Source organism: Lygodium microphyllum, chromosome 18, assembly GCF_053477565.2.
Source record: "Lygodium microphyllum isolate KBCC chromosome 18, Lygodium_microphyllum_v1.1.10, whole genome shotgun sequence".
Taxonomy (NCBI): Eukaryota; Viridiplantae; Streptophyta; class Polypodiopsida; order Schizaeales; family Lygodiaceae; genus Lygodium; species Lygodium microphyllum.
The window spans coordinates 86,276,644-86,295,374 of NC_141152.1; the positions used below are offsets into that span (position 1 = coordinate 86,276,644).

Below are 18,731 nucleotides of genomic sequence, written 5' to 3' on the forward strand. Positions count from 1 at the left end.
CAATTTAAACATCCAAACATTTGTTTATGTAACCAAATGCCTTTCTTGAAAGTATGCGTTGTCAAGAACCAACCTTTAGTGATGTACAATTATAGAATGTAGAAAGATTACAAGTGATGACATGATATCCAAACCCTCAAGAATCAACTAGCAGCTAGCAGCAAACAAGTTTGTTGAAGGAGAAACTAATGAAGCATTCATCACTCGGATCAAGAATCTACGTGACCAAATGGTCAGCACTGGGATACAAAAGACTAGCAAGGAGCTAGATTAGTGGTGTCTTTAGATTTTTCCACCAAAGTTTAATGGACGGGTAATAGCTCTTAACAAGTCAGACCTCAAGCTTTGACATTTGAGGAATTTTGTGGATTGCTAATGGAGGACTTGCAGCTTAAAGCTTGAGAAGAGGCAGCATTGAGATAATCCATTCTCCACTGTCGCAAAAGGCAAAGGTGGTTCCTCCCCCAAAAGTGATCGTGAGACAAGCGGCTGCATAAGGCCTACTTTGGTAAGAAAGAATCTCTCTCACATTTCCAAACTTTTGGATTTGAATATTATGCACATGCTCCAGATGAGAAGCAAAATAAGTTCAAACCAAAAAGCACCAAATGCATATTCATAGGTTATCGTGATGAGCAAAAGGCTTACAAATTGTATGACCAAGAGGCAAAGAATATTATAGCGAGCTGCGATGTGTTCAAGGAGCAACCACATATAGTAAAAGAAAAGACAAGTTCCTCCACTTTATCATCAAGCGAAGAAATAATCCAACTATGAACCTATTCCTAGAACTATCCCTATCCTCAAGAATGAGATGTTGGGAAGAAAGGGCCACCATGCCTTTTATACGTGCTTGGTTTTGAACACACCCTTAGCACTTGTACTTTGGTACTTTACATATAACTATCACAAAAACCTAAGAGAGGTACAACCCTTTGTACCCACAAGTTGTGCATCTTACTCTCTCTCACTCTCTACTGCTGCTCACTCTTTTCTCTCCCTCTCACTTTGCCATTGCCATTGCTGAACATTGAACCTTCACAGCTGAAGGCCACTACAAACTGGTATCAGAGCTGAAGGCCATCCCGACTGAGCTTCCAGAGCTTGTCCAAGCTATGATACAACAGATCATGGGACTGTTCAGCAATCAGGAGCGGGTCGCAGTTTGTGCACAGGCAGACCACAACACACAAGCAAAGGTGATAGGCAAGCACAAACAACGAGCAAGAGCAGGCAGGTGGCGATAGACAAGCAAGTGACACGCAGGCAGGAGACACATAGGTTGCATGCTGCCCGACCTGCCGACAAGTCTTTTTTTTAATGATTTTCTTTTTCCTTCTTCCCTTGGTACTTCGCAAGCTATCACACGTGCACAAGCACAACTCGACAAATCTTAGAGATTGGGCATGCATCTACTCCTGGAATTTGGGGCTTTTGGCATATGCATAAAGATATTACTCAGCTGAGTAAAATTTGTGGATTCGTGCACACTATTGGGTCTCAGAAATTGAGGCTTTTCACATGTGTGCAGAAATTGCTAACCATGAAGCTTGAAAATATATTCCATGAATTGTTGAGCTACTTGCTTTGCTATAAATTGGGCCTTAGTAGGGATGAAATGGGATATTTAGTCAACCGATCAACTACCACATAAATGCTATTCCACCCATGCTTAGTTGTAGGCAATATCACTATAAAATCCATGGAGATATCAGTCCACTTGCCTTAAGGAATAGGGAGTGGCTAAAGTAAGCCGCTGGGTAGAAGAGATGAGTCTTTATTTTGTTGACACATGGAAGACATTGCATCACATAATCCTTGACATCCCACCAAATACCCTTCCAATAAAAGCTCTTATGGATGTTTCCAAATGTTTTGAACAACCCATGATGACCTGCTAAAGGTGAAGAATGCATCTCATGCAAAATACGGTCTTTGAAGAATGCCCCCATACGTGATAAAGCATCCACTAGTCTTGATATATACTTGCAATGCAATTTCTATGCAAATTGAGCACATAGGACCCGGACAAATTTGCCACTTTTACAGAATTTGTGAAATTTTGGCAATTCGGCTTTTGTACAATCCATTCAGGAGTTATGTTTGATGTCATTTGAGCAATTTGAGGAAAGAATTTTTTAGGCTTTTGACCGGGGGAGTCAAATTTGTGCCTGTGGATGAATTTGAAGCAAAAATTGCAGCTAAATTTTGGGACGCTCTCATAAATTTGATGTATTAGTCCGTGCTACGGATGTAATTGCTTATGGTGTGTTGTAGCACACATTTCATACCTCTGAAAATTTATTGCACATCTGAAATTTCTGCAATTACTTGAATTTTCATTGTTGGTTCATACTTGCTTCGTACCTTGGTCATTTGTGTACAATTGGACTCACATTTGTTGACTTTTGAGTCACTTTTGAGCTATAAATCATGGCTGGCAGCAATGATAGCAGCAATCTTTTGCACATTAAGAAGCTTGAGGGTGCACACAACTTTGCTATATGGCAGAAGCAGTACTATAATGTCTTGGAGCAAAAGAGTTAGGTAAAGCCTATAAAGACAAAAGGGGTAAAACCGGCAACAATAGATCCAAATGAGTGGGATGACTTAGATGAGCTTGGATACTCTACCTAGAGCTTTCAGTGTCAAATTGCAACTAAAATTTGGGGCTTTCTCATAAAATTGATGTATTAGCCCGTGCTATGGATGTAATTGCTTATGGTGTGCTACAGCACACATTTCATACCTCTGAAAATTGATTAGCACATCTGAAATTTCTGCAATTACTTGAATTTTCATTGCTTGTTCATACTTGCTTCGTACCTTGGTCATTTGTATACAGTTAGACTCACATTTGTTGACTTTTGAGTCACTTTTGAGCTATAAATCATGGCTGGCAACAATGATAGCAGCAATCTTTTGTACATTAAGAATCTTGAGGGTGCACACAATTTTGCTATATGGCAAAAGCAATACTATAATATCTTGGTGCAGAAGAATTAGGTGAAGCCTATAAAGACAAAGGGGTAAAACCGGCAACCATGGATCCAAATGAGTGGGATGACTTAGATGAGCTTACTGTTAGACACTGTCATTTCCTAGACAGTCGGTCAACAGAGGACATGTCAGCAGTCGGACAGATTCTGCAGTATTTTATGTGCAGTCGGCTGCATTTAATGCAGCCAACCTGCTGCTATGATTGCTATTTTTCTTGGCTATAAATAGCCAACCCCTAGTGTACACTTGGTCATTATTATTTAGTGATTTCAGATTTTGATCTTGAGATCTATTGGCTGAGACAGACTGTGCTCGGGCTGAGGGAGATCGAGGTCATCAAGTCAGAGACATACGCAGATATTTCCTTTGCCCCCTTGTGTATTTCTGCACTCTCATACAGCATACTACACTGCAGATTTTCTGCATTTACACTGTCTCCTTTTCTCTCTCTCTTCCCTCTGTGTTCACTCTCTCTTAGTCTTTGTCCTACGCTTCCACATCGCTGCACTCTGACATGGTATCAAAGCGGTGAAGATGGACTGACTGAGGGCTGAAATTATCTAAAGAGGAGATTTCAGCGCGACACAAGGCTGCATTTCCAGGATTCGAGGGCGAGCGGGAGGGCTACGCATCGGATCAGGGCTGAAGCGAGCATGGGCGTGCGAGAAAGGAGTCTAATCGGTGAATTTGCTGCAGGTTATTGCTGTTCGAAGGGGAGGAAGGCCGCGTTTGAGGCCTTCCATTGCAGATTTTACCTTTTCATCGCCTCCGGCGAGTGAAGAAGGTTTGGGCAGCAGAGGAATCAGCCCTAGAAGGCTGCGTTTTCATAGTCAGAGGGAGCTGATTTTGCGTTTGTGCAGGTATTGCAGGTTAACATGTCTACAGAGACTGATTTGGAGTTCTAGGCGATCATGGACAGGAAGGTGCCTGTCCTACCAACTCTTCCATCCGATCAAAAGCTTGATGGTGACAATTACCGCATCTGGCGGGTGATGATGTTGGCCATTTTGGAGTCTTATGATTTGGCGAAATTGGTGATGGAAGAGATTAACAAGCCCTCGATAAGGGATGAGTCCAAACTCTCTTCCAATGCTCATGCGGAGTTAACCAAGGCCCAAACTCATTGGAACAAACTGAATGTCAGGATTCGATCTTTTCTGTTTTTGTCTTGCACCACAGCCATGATAGCTCACATCGAGCATTTGACGGTGGCTCGTGAGATATGGCTGGAGCTCGACCAGATGTACAACTAGATGACCCTGATGAAGAGGGTTCCTTTGGAGGTACAGATGCGGACTTTGTCTGTGAATAAGTCTTCTTCGCTTCGGAAACACATCGACAAGCTTCGGCAGCTTCAGATGCAGGTTCAAAATGCGAGGAAGCCTATTTCCTCCAAAGACATGGCAATCACTTTACTATCCCAGCTGCCCGCACGATTCAATACTTCTTATTCCGCTCTTATTGCATCAAGGTGGGAGTCGGCTCTTCGGTAGGAAGAGTTGGTTCCTATAGTCTTGGACCAAAAGAAACAATTGAAGGAACAAAATGCTTCCAAAACAGAGGCATTGGTTGGTCAAGCCTCTCAGAAGAAGGGGAAGGACCAAAAGAAGGAGGAGGACAACAAATCCCAGAAGGACAAGGAGAAGGAATCGACTTGCCATATTTGTAGAAAGACCGGTCACTGAAAGAAGGATTGCCCCGACAAAGACAAGAAGAATACTACGAAGAAGGATACAAAGGACTCTGGAGCGGTGACTGCACCCTTATCGATTGCTTTTCTACACTTGGCAATCATTAAGGACTCTACACCGAAGACTTCTAATGCTACGATGACAGCTCCCCAGGCTCGAGAGTGGATTGTGGACAATGGTGTTGGAGCATGCGGGTAGCGGAAGCGTGAAGATTTGCAGCAGAGGAAGTGAACAGGTGAGTGAGAGTGAGAGTAAGAGTGACGAACAGATTTGGGTGTACCAACAATGTGTTGGTACACAAAGAATAAAATGTATTTATACTTAGGACCCGTAAGGGTGCATTCACATGTACAACATAACAATACACGTGTAAAATACACGGAGGTGAATAAAGGACCTTTACATCCCAACAACCTCCCACTTAAAGGTCCGGAGTGAACCTTTAACCAACTCCCACTAGTCGTATGCAATGCTCATGCTGAGCCTTGCCTAGACTTTTAGTGAGAACATCTGCAGGGTTGTCCTATGTTTTGATATTGGTCAATGTGATTAGACCATCCTCCAGAATCTGTCTAATAAAGTGATATCGCACATCAATATGCTTTGTGCGTGAATGATACATGGCATTTTTAGCCAGATACACAACACTCTGGCTATCACATCCCAACACTGGAGTACTCATAGACATGCCAAGATCCTCTGCGAGTCTGCTCAACCATATAGCTTCCTTAGAAGCTTCAGTAGTAGCTGATATGTATTCAGCTTCAGTAGTACTCAATGCGACGATGTTCTGCAACCTGGAGCACCAAGAGACAGCCCCCTCCAGCAACTGTAAAGACATACCCACTAGTGGACCTGCGAGTGTCTAAGTCACCTGCCATGTCTGCATCACAATAACCCTGCAAATTAAGTGCACCCTGCCCATAGCAAATACACTTTCTTTGTGTACCCTTCAGATATCTAAGAATACTCTTGACAGCCTTCCAATGTGGTTTGCCAGGATTTGACATAAACCTGCTAACAACTCCCACTGCATGAGCAATGTCTGGACGAGTAGCAACCATAGCATACATAAGAGAGCCACAAGCTGATGCATAAGGAACTCCCTTCATAGCATTGGCTTCCATGTCATCTTTTGGGCTGTTGGCTTTACTAAGCTTAAGGTATGGAGGTAAGGGTACCCCGAGAGGCTTAGCTTCAGCCATGTTAAATCTGTCCAGTACCTTTTCAATGTACTTTTCTTGAGATAAGAACAGCAATTTCTGCGTTCTATCCCTACGAATCCTCATGCCCAATATATGCTCTGCATTCCCCAAATCTTTCATGGAAAAAGCTGATTTCAGCTGATCTTTGAGAGCATCCAAGCTAGTCTTTCTCTTCCCAGCTAACAACATATCATCCACATACAAAACAAGTATGATAGGGCTGCCATCTGTATCCTTTTTCATATACAAACAATGATCTGCATGGCTACGCGTAAACCCATGAGAGAGCATAAAAGTGTCAAACTTTTTGTACCACTGCCGTGGTGCTTGTTTCAGCCCATATAAGCTGCGTTTTAGTTTACACACCAACTGCTCTTTTCCAAGAACTACAAAACCCTCGGGCTGTTTCATGTAGATTTCCTCATCAATGTCACCATGCAGAAAAGTTGTTTTCACATCCATTTGGTACAGCTCTAAATCCAATACAACAGTGAGAGCAAAAAGCACACGTAGTGTGGTCATCTTCACGACAGGTGAAAAGACCTCCTGGAAGTCAATCCCTTCCTTCTGTGCATACCCTTTGGCAACCAATCTTGCCTTGTACTTGGGTTTCCCATCAACTGTCTTTACTTTGTAAACCCATTTGTTTGGAAGAGGCTTTCTTCCTTTGGGCAACGACACAAGATCCCAAGTATCATTAGCATACAGAGATTTAATCTCTTCCTGCATAGCTAGCTCCCACTTATTGCTGAATTTGCATGACTTAGCCTCTTTGTATGTCAGAGGCTCACCCTCATCAGTAAGCATCACATAATGCAAAGAGGGGTCATACCTATGTGGCTGCCTTCTTAGGCATGTAGACCTGCGTACCCAATGATCTACATTCTCAGGAATCGGATCTACATCTGGAGGCATGTTATTTTCAGCATTTATTGGCTGCTGTAAGCCATTTTCAGCATGCTGTTCATGCTGTACAGCACCTTCATTTTCATTTCCAGCACCTGTATTTTCATAATCAGCAAGTCTATCTTGCTGTCCATGACCTCCCTGTGCTTCTATTTGCTGTCCATCATCATCTGGCTCAAAGATAACCGGCTGATCATCAGTGTCAGCCTGCGGTACAGCACCATGAGGCTCATCATTTGAAGTAGTAGGTGGCTGCAAATTCTGAAATTTGACCTTTTTCATGTCTTCATCAGAGGCTAAAGTACCTTTCAGCAACTTTGCCTCATTAAACACAACATTACGGCTGCGAACAATTTTCTTGGACTGAGGTAGCCACACTCTATAGCCAAATTCACCCTCATCACCATAGCCCATGAAAATGCCTTTGGTGGATTTCGGGTCAAGTTTATTCCTCAGTTCATTTCTAACATGCACAAAAGCATCACAGCCAAATATTCGTAAATGGTCATATGAGGCTGGTTTGCCAGACCAAACCTCCTCAGGAATGCCATTATTTAGGGACCTGTTTGGAGAGCGGTTGCAAATGTGAACCGCGGTTTTAAGTGCCTCTCCCCAAAATTCATGAGGGAGATTAGCAGTGGACAGCATGCACCGCACTCTCTCACATAGAGTCCTATTGTATCTTTCAGCCACAACATTTGAAGAAGGGCTGTAAGCAACTGTAAGCTCCCTCTTGATCCCAGGCAAGTCACAAAAGGACTTAAATTCATTAGACGTGAACTCATCCCCATTATCAGTTCTCAAGCATTTCAACTTTCTACCTGTCTGAGTGGTCACGAATGCATGAAATGTTTTAAAAACAGCAAACACTTCACTTTTCTTTTTCAACAAATAAACCCAAATCTTCCTGGAACAATCATCAATAAAAGAGGCAAAGTATGCAGCACCACCCAATGATTTCAAAGGCATGCTACATACATCAGAATGCACCAAGTCCAATACATTTGACTTACGAGAGACACCAGAGTAAAAGGAATTTTTCATTTGCTTTCCAAACTGACAGTCATTACAAAAATCAAGTTTAGAGCCTTTTCCATCAACCCTCTTCAAAGAGGTAAGAACATCAAGTCCTTTCTGGCTCATATGGCCTAATCTCTTATGCCATAACTCCAAATGACAGCCAATTTCAGCAACTGCAAGAAACTTGCCATTCAAAGCTTTACAGTGCAGACAATACAAAGTGCCCTTCTTGGTTCCTTTAGCAATCAGCATGGAACCCCTTTTTAATTTCCATAAACCACCACCAAACAGTGTGGTGTAACCATGCAAGTCAAGCTGTCCAACAAATAGTAAACTCTTCTTGATGCCAGGCACATATCTGACATCTTTCAACACAAGTTCTTGCCCATTATCCAAAGACAAGTGTATGGTGCCAATCCCATCAATGCTGCAAGCATGATTATTTCCAAGGTAAACCTTGCCATAACAGCCTGCATCAAAAGTAGCAAAACACTCCAAGCATGGAGTCACATGGAAAGAGGCACCAGAGTCTACAATCCAAGTCTGAGTGACACAATCATCAACTGACAAAAGTGCATCAATCACATCAGCCTTGGTGATCTGCATATCCTGCATGTGACATACAAGGGTATCATAATCCACTGCACATAATACATCAGCCTCTGCATCTGAGAGCTCCTCTATGACAACACTGGAGGCCACATTGGCATTTTCCTTGCCTTTACCTGCCTCAGATGCATCTGTCTTTTCCTCTTTCTTCTTTTTGTCTCTTGCATTCTTCTTTCTCTCTTGTTCCTCTTGTAATACCTGCAATCAGGCTTCTTGTGGCCCTTCCGACCACACTGATAGCATGTAACATCACTCTTTTCTTTTCCTTTGCTCTTGCTCCTGCTTCTCTGTCCAGCATTTGCATTTTTCTTTTCAGCCCTGTCTCTAACATTATAAGCTGAGTTGCTGCCTTCTCCACTAGACTTACATCTAATTTCTTCATTCAAGATGGAACCCCTCACACCATCACATGTGAGATTGGGGTTATTGCTCAGAGAAACAACCAAAGTCTCCCAAGAGTCACGCAATGTCATGATCAAAAAGATCGCCCTCAACTTATCATCAAAATCCAAACTTGCATCCTTGAGCTGATTTAAAATGCCAGTAAATGCACTCAAGTGCTCAGCTACAGGCTTGGACTCATCCAGCCGCATATTCACCAACTTGCGCATTAAATGCACCTAATTAACAGGTGTGGTGATCTCATAGGTAGTCTTCAACTTCTCCCATATTGCATGACCAGTGTCTAAACCCTTAATGTCTGTCAAAATGTCATCAGTGACACCAATCTTTATATAAGCCACAGCCCTTTTATTGACTTTGGCCCAATCCGCCTCAGACATTTGTGCAGGTTTATCCATTTGCAAGGCATCCTCACAATCCTTTAATAACAGTATGCCTTGCATACGATCTTTCCAAAGATCAAAGCCCTCACCATCAAATCGCTTGATTTCCATCAAACTTTTAATGTCAGAACTGGAAGAAGTTGCAGCCATTTTTCACAAGTACAAGTGTAAAAAACACTGAACTGCAAGAGCACAAGCTAAATCAGCAAATACACTGCTGTTCTTGCATAACCAGCAATAATCCTCTGCTGTTTTGACATAAACCAGCCACTACACAGGCAAATAATGCAGAAATTTATCAAATTCTGCACAAAATCCCAAATTTCCAGGTCCAAATGTGCGCAAATGTCACCCAAACTGACTCAGCTGAGCAAAATTGCATCAATACATGAAAAGCCGCAATTTTCCTTGGTCCAATGCCAAGAAATTTTACTCGGATGAGCAAAATTCCAAGAAATTTTGAAAAATCCCCAAATTAATTGAGGTCAATGCGCACAATGTCTGCAATTTCTGACACAGATGTCACTATCAAGCATAAACAGCATCAAATCTGGGAAAAGCCCCAAATTTCCAGGTTCAAATTTGACCAAATCTGAGAACTGTGCTTGCGCGCGCGAACTCTCGTCAGTGGCAAAAGGGTTGCTTGCAATAAACCTTAGAGAAATTTAAAAAATTTCTGGAAGAAATAATGTGTCGAATCACCCCGTCACCAGCCATTGACTATCGCGCTGCCCGTCAGATGCCACGCAGCCTGCGTGAGCTGTCGCCTGCAGTCGTTGACCTGCGCCTGATGCCACGCAGCCTGTCCAGCCTGCGCGTGATCAAAAAACGACCTGTCCTGGCTGCTCGTGACCTGTTTGGCTGTCGCCTGATCAAAAAACAACATGTCCTGCCTGCCAGGTCAAAAACGACCTGTCCCTGCCTGCCAGGTCAAAAACGACCTGTCCTGTCTGCCAGGTCAAAAACGACTTGTCGCCTGTCTATCAGGCTGTCGCTTGCACAAAATGTGACCTGCAACACTGTCGCCTGACTGTCCAGCACATACACATGCCTGGAAACAGTGATGACCTGACCTGTATGAGTGACGACTTACTGATTTCTCGCGAGCGAAGAGCTGGTGTTGTCTCACCAGCCGTTGACTATCGCGCTGCCCGTCAGATGCCACGCAGCCTGCGTGAGCTGTCGCCTGCAGTCGTTGACCTGCGCCTGATGCCACGCAGCCTGTCCAGCCTGCGCCTGGTCAAAAAACGACCTGTCCTGGCTGCTCGTGACCTGTTTGCCTGTCGCCTGATCAAAAAACGACATGTCCTGCCTGCCAGGTCAAAAACGACCTGTCCTGTCTGCCAGGTCAAAAACGACCTGTCGCCTGTCTATCAGGCTGTCGCTTGCACAAAACGTGACCTGCAACACTGTCGCCTGACTGTCCAGCACATACACGTGCCTGGAAACAGTGATGACCTGACTTGTATGAGTGACGACTTACTGATTTCTCGTGAGCGAAGAGCTGGTGTTGTCTCACATGGACTTCGAGGAGCGCGAGCACCTTAACCTCAGCTCTGATACCAGTTGTTGGAGCGCGCGGGTAGCGGAAGCGTGAAGATTTGCAACAGAGGAAGTGAACAGGTGAGTGAGAGTGAGAGTAAGAGTGACGAATAGATTTGGGTGTACCAACAATGTGTTGGTACACAAAGAATAAAATGTATTTATACTTAGGGCCCATAAGGGTGCATTCACATGTACAACATAACAATACACGTGTAAAATACACGGAGGTGAATAAAGGACCTTTACATCCCAACAACCTGGTATCAGTGGTGCCTCACGGCACATGACTCCTTGCGATGGTGATGCCCATTTGCGACCTTCGCGTGGGCAGATTCTCATTGGAGATAGCTCTTCTATGTCTATTGCTGCGCGGGATGAGATGCATCTTATTCCAGATGGACGTGGTGGTACCCACACCTCTGAGGTGTTGCATGTGCTAGGTTTGGGGTATCATTTACTTTCAATCCACAAGATTTGTGCTCTTGGCCTCTTGGTGGAGTTTGACAGTGATACTATTCGAGTCCTCGATCGTGGATCGAGGAAGGTTCTCTCTACAGGGTATGAGGAGAATGGCGTCTACAAATTGAAGTCTTCTTCAGATCTTACTTCTCAGACACAGTCCGAGTTATGGCATGCTCGGTTTGGCCACCTGAACTAGGAGTACCTTCAGAAGGCGTCACAAGGGTCGTTTGTCCGAGAATTGCCGGACATAGTGGTGAGCCATCAACCATGTGTCTCCTGCATTCGTGGAAAACTACATCGGGATGCGATTCCCAACAAAGCTTCTAGGCGGTCTACTTCACCCATGGAGCTTGTATCTACGGATCTTTGTGACCCGATGAGGACCGAGTCCCCGAAGGGGAGCTTGTACTTCATGTTGATCGTAGATGACTCTAGCAGGATGACTTGGGCCTATTTCTTGACTTTGAAGTCAGAGGCTTTCTCTCACTTCAAGGATTGGCTTCTCTTTGAGGAAAACCGTTCTGGCCGGCAACTGAAGACCTTGCGTTCAAACAAGGGAGGTGTAATTTTTATCTAATGAGTTTGCTCGTTTTTGTGCAAATAGAGGCATTCACTAGGAGTTTGCTAACACCAACACTCCCCAAGAGAATGGCATTTTTGGAGCGAAAGAACCGAAGTGTGATCGAGATGGCACGCACCATGATGGAGCACCAGACACCTCAGTTTTTGTGGACCGAGGTAGTGGCTACCGCAATTCACATCCTCAATCGATCTCCCACTTCGGCCATTGACAGGATGACACCTTTTGAGGCTTACTTTGGGACTAAGCCTGATGTCTCTTATTTCAGGATCTTTGGGTGTGATGCTTATGATCACATTCCGAAGATACAGTGTGATAAGTTCAAGGAGGCTTCTCAACAACAAGCTTTTGTTGGCTATATCTCCCAGTCCCAAGGTTATCGCTTGTTTGATCCCGTCAAGACGGATATCTACACGAGCCGAGATGTGCAGTTCATGGAAGTTCCAACCACAGAGAGGGGTGAGGAGCACCCCGTCCTTGGAGATCCAGGGGAGAATTGGGCTCCCGAGACACTTCCTTTGGAGCCAGAGCCTCTTAATGGAGATTCTTCTTCTGATTCAGAGTCTTCTCTTCCACCGGCCACCCCCGAGGAGCTTTTCCTGATAGATGTTCCTGAGTCTTCAGTAGATGGAGAGCGTCCTCCTCCTCGTTGGGCCCGTAACACACTCCGAGATTCAGGGATCGAGGGGGTCCCTGAGGGGTGGGAACCGCAAGATGGACCGCAGAGGTCACGAAGGAACCAGGCACATTCTTCGAAGCTTGTTTGCTCCAACTATTGTTTGCTAATCCGTGTTATGCAGTATTGAGAGCCCACTTTAGTGAAGGAGGCTTTGCAGTCTGATCATTGGCGAAAGGCCATGGAAGCAGAGTTAGAGGCTATTGAGAGGAAAGGCACTTGGTCTCTTGTGCCTCGTCCCTCTCACAAGAAGGTGATTGGCGTCAAGTGGATCTTCAAGACCAAGTACCTTAGCGATGGCTCTTTGGACAAGCACAAGGCCCGCCTTGTTGCTAAAGGTTTTGCTTAGCGCCCACGCATTGATTTCCATGATACTTTTGCCCCCACCGCTTGTATGGCAACTATTTGAGCTGTTCTTGCCTTGGCTGGCCATAGGAGATGGCCTGTTTATCAGTCCGATGTGAAGTCAGCCTTTCTTAATGGTAACTTGCAAGAGGAGATCCATGTTGAGCAGCCTCCTGGCTTTGGATCCTCGGATGGGAAAGTTTACAAGTTGAAGAAGGCCTTGTATGGCCTCAAGCAAGCTCCGCATGCATGGAACGAGAAGATTGACTCGTTTCTTCAATCGAAGTTGGGATATTGGCGCTCTACGGCCGATCCACAGCTTTATGTGCACACTTCCGAGATTGGTCGTGTGTTGTTTGTATTATATGTTGATGATTTGATTTTGACAGGGGATCATGCATAGAAGGTCCGAGAGACCAAGACAGCTTTACATCAGGCATTTGAGATGACAGATTTGGGACTTCTTCATTTCTTCTTGGGTCACGAGATTTATCAGTCTCAGAGGGGGATTTTCATCTCTCAGCAGAGGTACGTTTAGGAGCTCTTGGTGACTTTTGAGATGGAGACTTGTCAGCCCATTACTTCTCCTATGGATCAGAATTGGAAGGCCACTTCTCACTCAGATTCTCCCGTAATGGATGTGTCACACTACCGTCAGTTGATTGGCTCCTTGATTTGGCTTCTCAACGCTCGTGTTTATCTTTGTTTTGCTGTGAGTCTTTTGGCAGGGTTCATGACTAAACCCAAACAGGTGCATTGGCAGGCTGCCCTGAGGATTCTTCGGTATTTGAGGGGGACATCTGCCTTAGGGATTTCTTATCCCACAGGTACAGATGCTTCAGATCTGGTTCTTGCAGATTGGAGTGACTCGGATTGGGCTGGCAATGTGGACACCGACAGTCTACTACAGGCTCTTGTTTTACCTTGGGTACAGGTGTTATCTCTTGGAGTAGCAAGAAGCAGCCCACGGTAGGCCTTTCTTCTATTGAGGCAGAATATCGAACTGCGTTTTCCACCACATGTAAGGTTATGTGGCTTCGGAGATTATTGGAGGAGCTTGGTTGTCCCCAAGACTCATCCTACTCTTCTACGGTGCGACAATGAGAGTTGCATTGCCTTGGTACAGAATCCTGTATTCCATGCCCGGACGAAGCACATTGAGATCCAGTATCACTTCATTCGGGAGAAGCTTTTGGCCGGGACCATTGATGTGGAGTATTGCAAGACAGAGGATAATCTTGCAAATTTGTTCACGAAGGCGCTTCCCCAGGCTCTTCTTCGGCAGAATTCCAAATCCCTCAGTCTTTTGACCCATCCAGGATCTGAGAGGGGGTGTTAGACAGTGTCATTTCTTGGACAGTCAGTCAGCAGAGGACACGTCAGCAATCAGACAGATTCTGCAGTATTTTATGTGCACTCGGCTGCATTTAATGCAGCCGACCTGCTGTTGTGATTGCTATTTTTCCTGGCTATAAATAGCCAGCCCCTGGTGCACATTTGGTCATTATTATTCAGTGATTTCAGATTTTGATCTTGAGATCTGTTGGCTAAGACAGATTGTGCTTGGGCTAACGGAGATCAAGGTCATCAAGTCGGAGACATACGCAGATATTTCCTCTACCCCCTTGTGTATTTCTACACTCTTATACAGCATACTACACCGCAGATTTTCTACGTTTACACTGTCTCATTTTCTCTCTCTTCCCTCTGTGTTCACTCTCTCTCAATCTTTGTCCTACGCTTCTGCATTGCTGCACTCTGACACTTGCATGCTCTACCATAGAGCTTTCAATGTCAGACATTGCTCTTTAACATAGAGAAATTGAAATCTTCCTATGATATGTGGCGATGACTTGAGGAGTTATATGCTCAAAAAAGTGCAGCCAAAAAGGTTTATTGGTTGAAATTTATGATGGCCCTTCATATTAAGGAAGGTACAGCCATGTTTGTACATTTGAATGCTTTATTTTCAACCATCTGATTGCTTTGGAATTTCACATTGATGAGGAGTTCAAGGCAATCTTTTGCTATGCACTTTGCCTAAAAGTTGGGTCACTTTTCAGACAGCAATGAGTACTTCTAATGCTATATTGCTATATTCAAATGTGGAGAGCTCTTTACTCATGGAGGAGCTCAATAGGAAAAATATTTCGGCAAACAAGTCTTCCAATGCACTGCATACTAGAGGCAGATCCCAACACTCTGACAACAAAGCACGTAATAAGTCTCATGGTAAAAATGTGAAGTGCCATCATTGTGGCAAGAAAGGATACTTCAAGTGGGATTGCTTCAAGTGGAAGAAAAAAAAGGGCAAAGGCAAAAACACTGATGATAACAAAGATGAGAAAAAGGGCAGCCAACATGCAAAGAAGAGTAGTGTGAAGATAGAGAAAATCAGTGTAATTGGTCGCAAGAGTGACAGTGGCAATGATGTACTCTTTGTTGCTTCTTTTAGTGCACAGCCATTGATTGCAAATTTTGATGATGACATGCACATCTAGATTCTTGATTTAGGAGCTTCATTCCATGTAACACCACACCATGAGTGGCTCTCTGACCATGGTGGTAGTAGACATGGTGTTGTCCACTTGGGGGACAATTATGCATGTGACATTGCAAGGATTGGCAAAGTGCAATTGGCATTACAGTATGGTTCAGTGTTCATTTTGCATAATGTGAGGCATGTACCCAAGCCCAAGAAGAGCTTGGTAAGCACAAGGCAGCTAGATGATGAAAGCTTTAGCAAATGAAAGATATGCAAGGGCTCTAAGATTGTTGCTAAAGGCTCTAAAAGTGATACTCTACATTCATTACATATATCTAGTGTGCATGATCATGTTGTCACCATAACCGAGCAACCAAGTGTGTCTTTGTGGCATATTCGATTGGGGCACATGAGTCAAACTAGAATGAAAGCGCTTTCCCGTTTGGGTTATTTGTCGTGTTTAAGGTATGCTGATTTTGATCATTGTGACCATTATATTTTTGGCAAGAATCCTTAAACATCATATAAAAAGTCTATTTCTTTAAAATCTTCACCCTTAGAGTTGCTACATTCAAATGTATGTGAGATGCTAGGAAAGAAATATTTTATGAATTTTGTTGATGATGCCACATGCAAAGCATGGGTTTATCTGATCCATCGTAAAGGTGACGCTTTGGATAAGTTTAAAAAATTCATGGCACTTGCTGAAAATATGACTAGCAAGACATTAAAGTATCTTTGCTCTGACAATGGTGGAAAATACGTGTCCAAAGCCTTTTAGGCCTTTTGTGATACCAAAGGGATAAAAACAGAACTCACTGTCCCTTATAATCCACCCCAAAAAAATGGCATCACAGAGTATATGAATTAGACTATTCATGAAAAGGTTCGTACCATGTTGTCTCATGATGCATTACCTCATGGATTTTGGGCAAAGACTGCTATGACAACCGTACACTTGATAAATCGGTCACCAAACAAATCTTTGGGGAGGGAGAGTCTCTCAAGAAGTGTGGTCGGGAAAGCCACCTTCGTATACACACTTAAGAGTGTTTGGCTACGAGACATTTGTGCACATACGCAATGAACAATGAAGCAAATTGGAGCCAAAGTTCTATAAATGCATTTTCGTAGAATATAGTGACGAGGGAGAAATGGGGTAGAAATCATGGTATCCCAAAAAAAGGAAAATTATACGCTACAATGATATAATCTTCTGGAAATATCACATGCATAAACAGCCCAAAAAGATAGAGAAAGTGAGAAGGGTTGTATTCTGAGAAGAAATACCTGTAGGACAACAAAGAGTACCCATTGTACAGCAACAAATACTTGCTGTAAATAACCCTATAAATGCAAGGAATGATGCTGAAATTGGTCAACAAGAAGTTTCCCATGATAAACCATAGTTTCAGTAAGAAAATGTGCCATTGGAACAACTAGAACAAGCAAGACAACATGCTGACCTTTTGAACAACAAGCTATTAATGCAAATTTGCAAACTGAACAACCAACAAACACTAATCATTGGATTCATAGATCGACCAAAAATACCAGACAGTCAGATTGGTCTGTTCTTGGTGCAAATTATGTTGCTAATTATGTCATGTTGACAGATTGTGGTGAGCTATCATGCTCCAACGAAGCTATGGACAAAGAGGACAGCAAGAATGGCATAAAGCTATGCTGTCAAAGATAGAATCTCTAAAGAAAAATGGTACTTGGGATTTGGTGCATTTGCCTATTGACTTTGATGAGATCTTTTCTCTTGTAGTCAAAATAACTATTTGGCAAACCATATTAGAATTGGTTACATGTGAGGATATCGAACTCATACAAATGGATGTAAAGACTACTTTCTTACATGGTGATCTACATGAGGGCATATATATACAACAGCCAAAAGGTTTTGTGACCAAAGGGCAAGAAAATATGGTATGGAAACTCAACAAAAGCTTGTATGGGCTGAAACAAGCACCACGTAAATGGTATCATAAGTTTGATACATTCGTTCAATCTCAAGGATTTAAGAGAAGTCAAGTGGATCACTACTTGTATACCAAGAAGGCAACAAATGGTTGCCTTATTATATTGATTTTGAATATTGATGGCATGCTAATTGGTGGTAGGGATGTTCATGCATTAGACACATTGAAGCAAAACCTACATAGCAGATTTGATCTAAAGAAACTTGGTGAAGCAACTCATATTCTCGGTATACATATACTTGAGAACAAATCGAAAGGTCTTTTTTATCTGTCACTGCAAGAGTATGTATCCAAGATTTTGCAATGTTTCAATATGGAAGGGGAAAAAGCAAAATTAGTGTAACATTACCTCCATAAGTGAAACTCAGTGCAGTAGATAGCCCTACATCTAATGATGAAAAGGTTGAAATGGCCAAGATCCCATATGCTTCAACTGTGGGTAGCTTGATGTATGCTATGGTTGTTACACGTCCTGACATAGCATTTGCCGTGGAAGTGGTTAGCAGATACATGGCACATCCTAGTAGAAAGCATTGAAAAGCAATGAAAGGTATCATGAGATATCTTAAAGACACAAAGGATTTGTGCATCTGCTTTGAAAAGCAAAAGGCATCTGTTCTTGGCTTTACAAATACAGACTACGCTGGTCATGCTAACTGCAAAAAGTCTACTTCAGGGTATGTATTCACCTTCACAAGGGGAGCAGTTTCCTCGATCCCGAGACACAATATGTGGCTACCACTGAGACATGAAAGGAGGCTTTATGTCTTTCATGTCTAGTGGGAGAGCTTGGCATTACCGACATCCTTGTCCTCCATTGTGATAGTCAAAGTGCTATCATGCTAGCACAGAACCTCATTTTTCATGCAAAGACGAAGCACATACAAGTGAAGTATCACTTTATCAAGAATGTTATTGACAACAAAAGCATTGAGCTTGTCAAGGTACATACAAATCATAACCTTACAGATCTTCTCAAAACGGGTCTTCCAACAGAGAGGTTTACACATTGCCGACAGACGATGGGAGTTAGATAGTATATGTATCTCAGCTTTGTGCATACTTGGACTTAGTTGATTCTTTTCCTCGATCTTAAGGCACATTGCCTTTAGGTGGGATGTTGTTGGAAATAAGAGGCAACTGTGTCTTTTACACATGCACAGGTGTGAACACACCCTTAGCACTTGTACTTTAGTACTTTACATATAACTATCACAAAAACCTAAGAGAGGTACAACTCTTTGTACCCACATGTCATGCATCTCTCTCTCTCTCTCTCTCTCTCTTTTTTTTCGTAAAAGGTAATTGTATTAATTACGAAGAAAGTACAAGATTACATGATTGCATCTCTCTCTCTCTCTCTCTCTCTCTCTCTCTCTCTCTCTCTCTCTCTCTCTCCGCCATTGCCACTGCTAAACATTGAACCTTTACAGC

At 43.2% G+C, this 18,731-nt stretch overlaps 1 protein-coding gene across 13 annotated transcripts in view; it reads right to left on the bottom strand.

Annotated features, from left to right (window-relative positions):
• LOC148021112 (triacylglycerol lipase 1-like) overlaps window positions 1-18,731 on the bottom strand; it is a 65,541-nt gene that overhangs the window by 11,505 nt on the left and 35,305 nt on the right. The window contains exon 1 of one of the 13 annotated variants that reach the window (XM_087698951.1): window positions 17,647-17,913. The exons of 11 other annotated variants lie outside the window; for them this stretch is intronic. In XM_087698951.1, coding sequence (XP_087555077.1) covers window positions 17,647-17,887 — 241 coding nt within the window. In that variant the 5' untranslated portion in view covers window positions 17,888-17,913. Of the gene's footprint in view, window positions 1-17,646; window positions 17,914-18,731 lie in introns of those variants that run through there. One more of the 13 variants, XM_087698950.1, reaches the window with a different exon arrangement.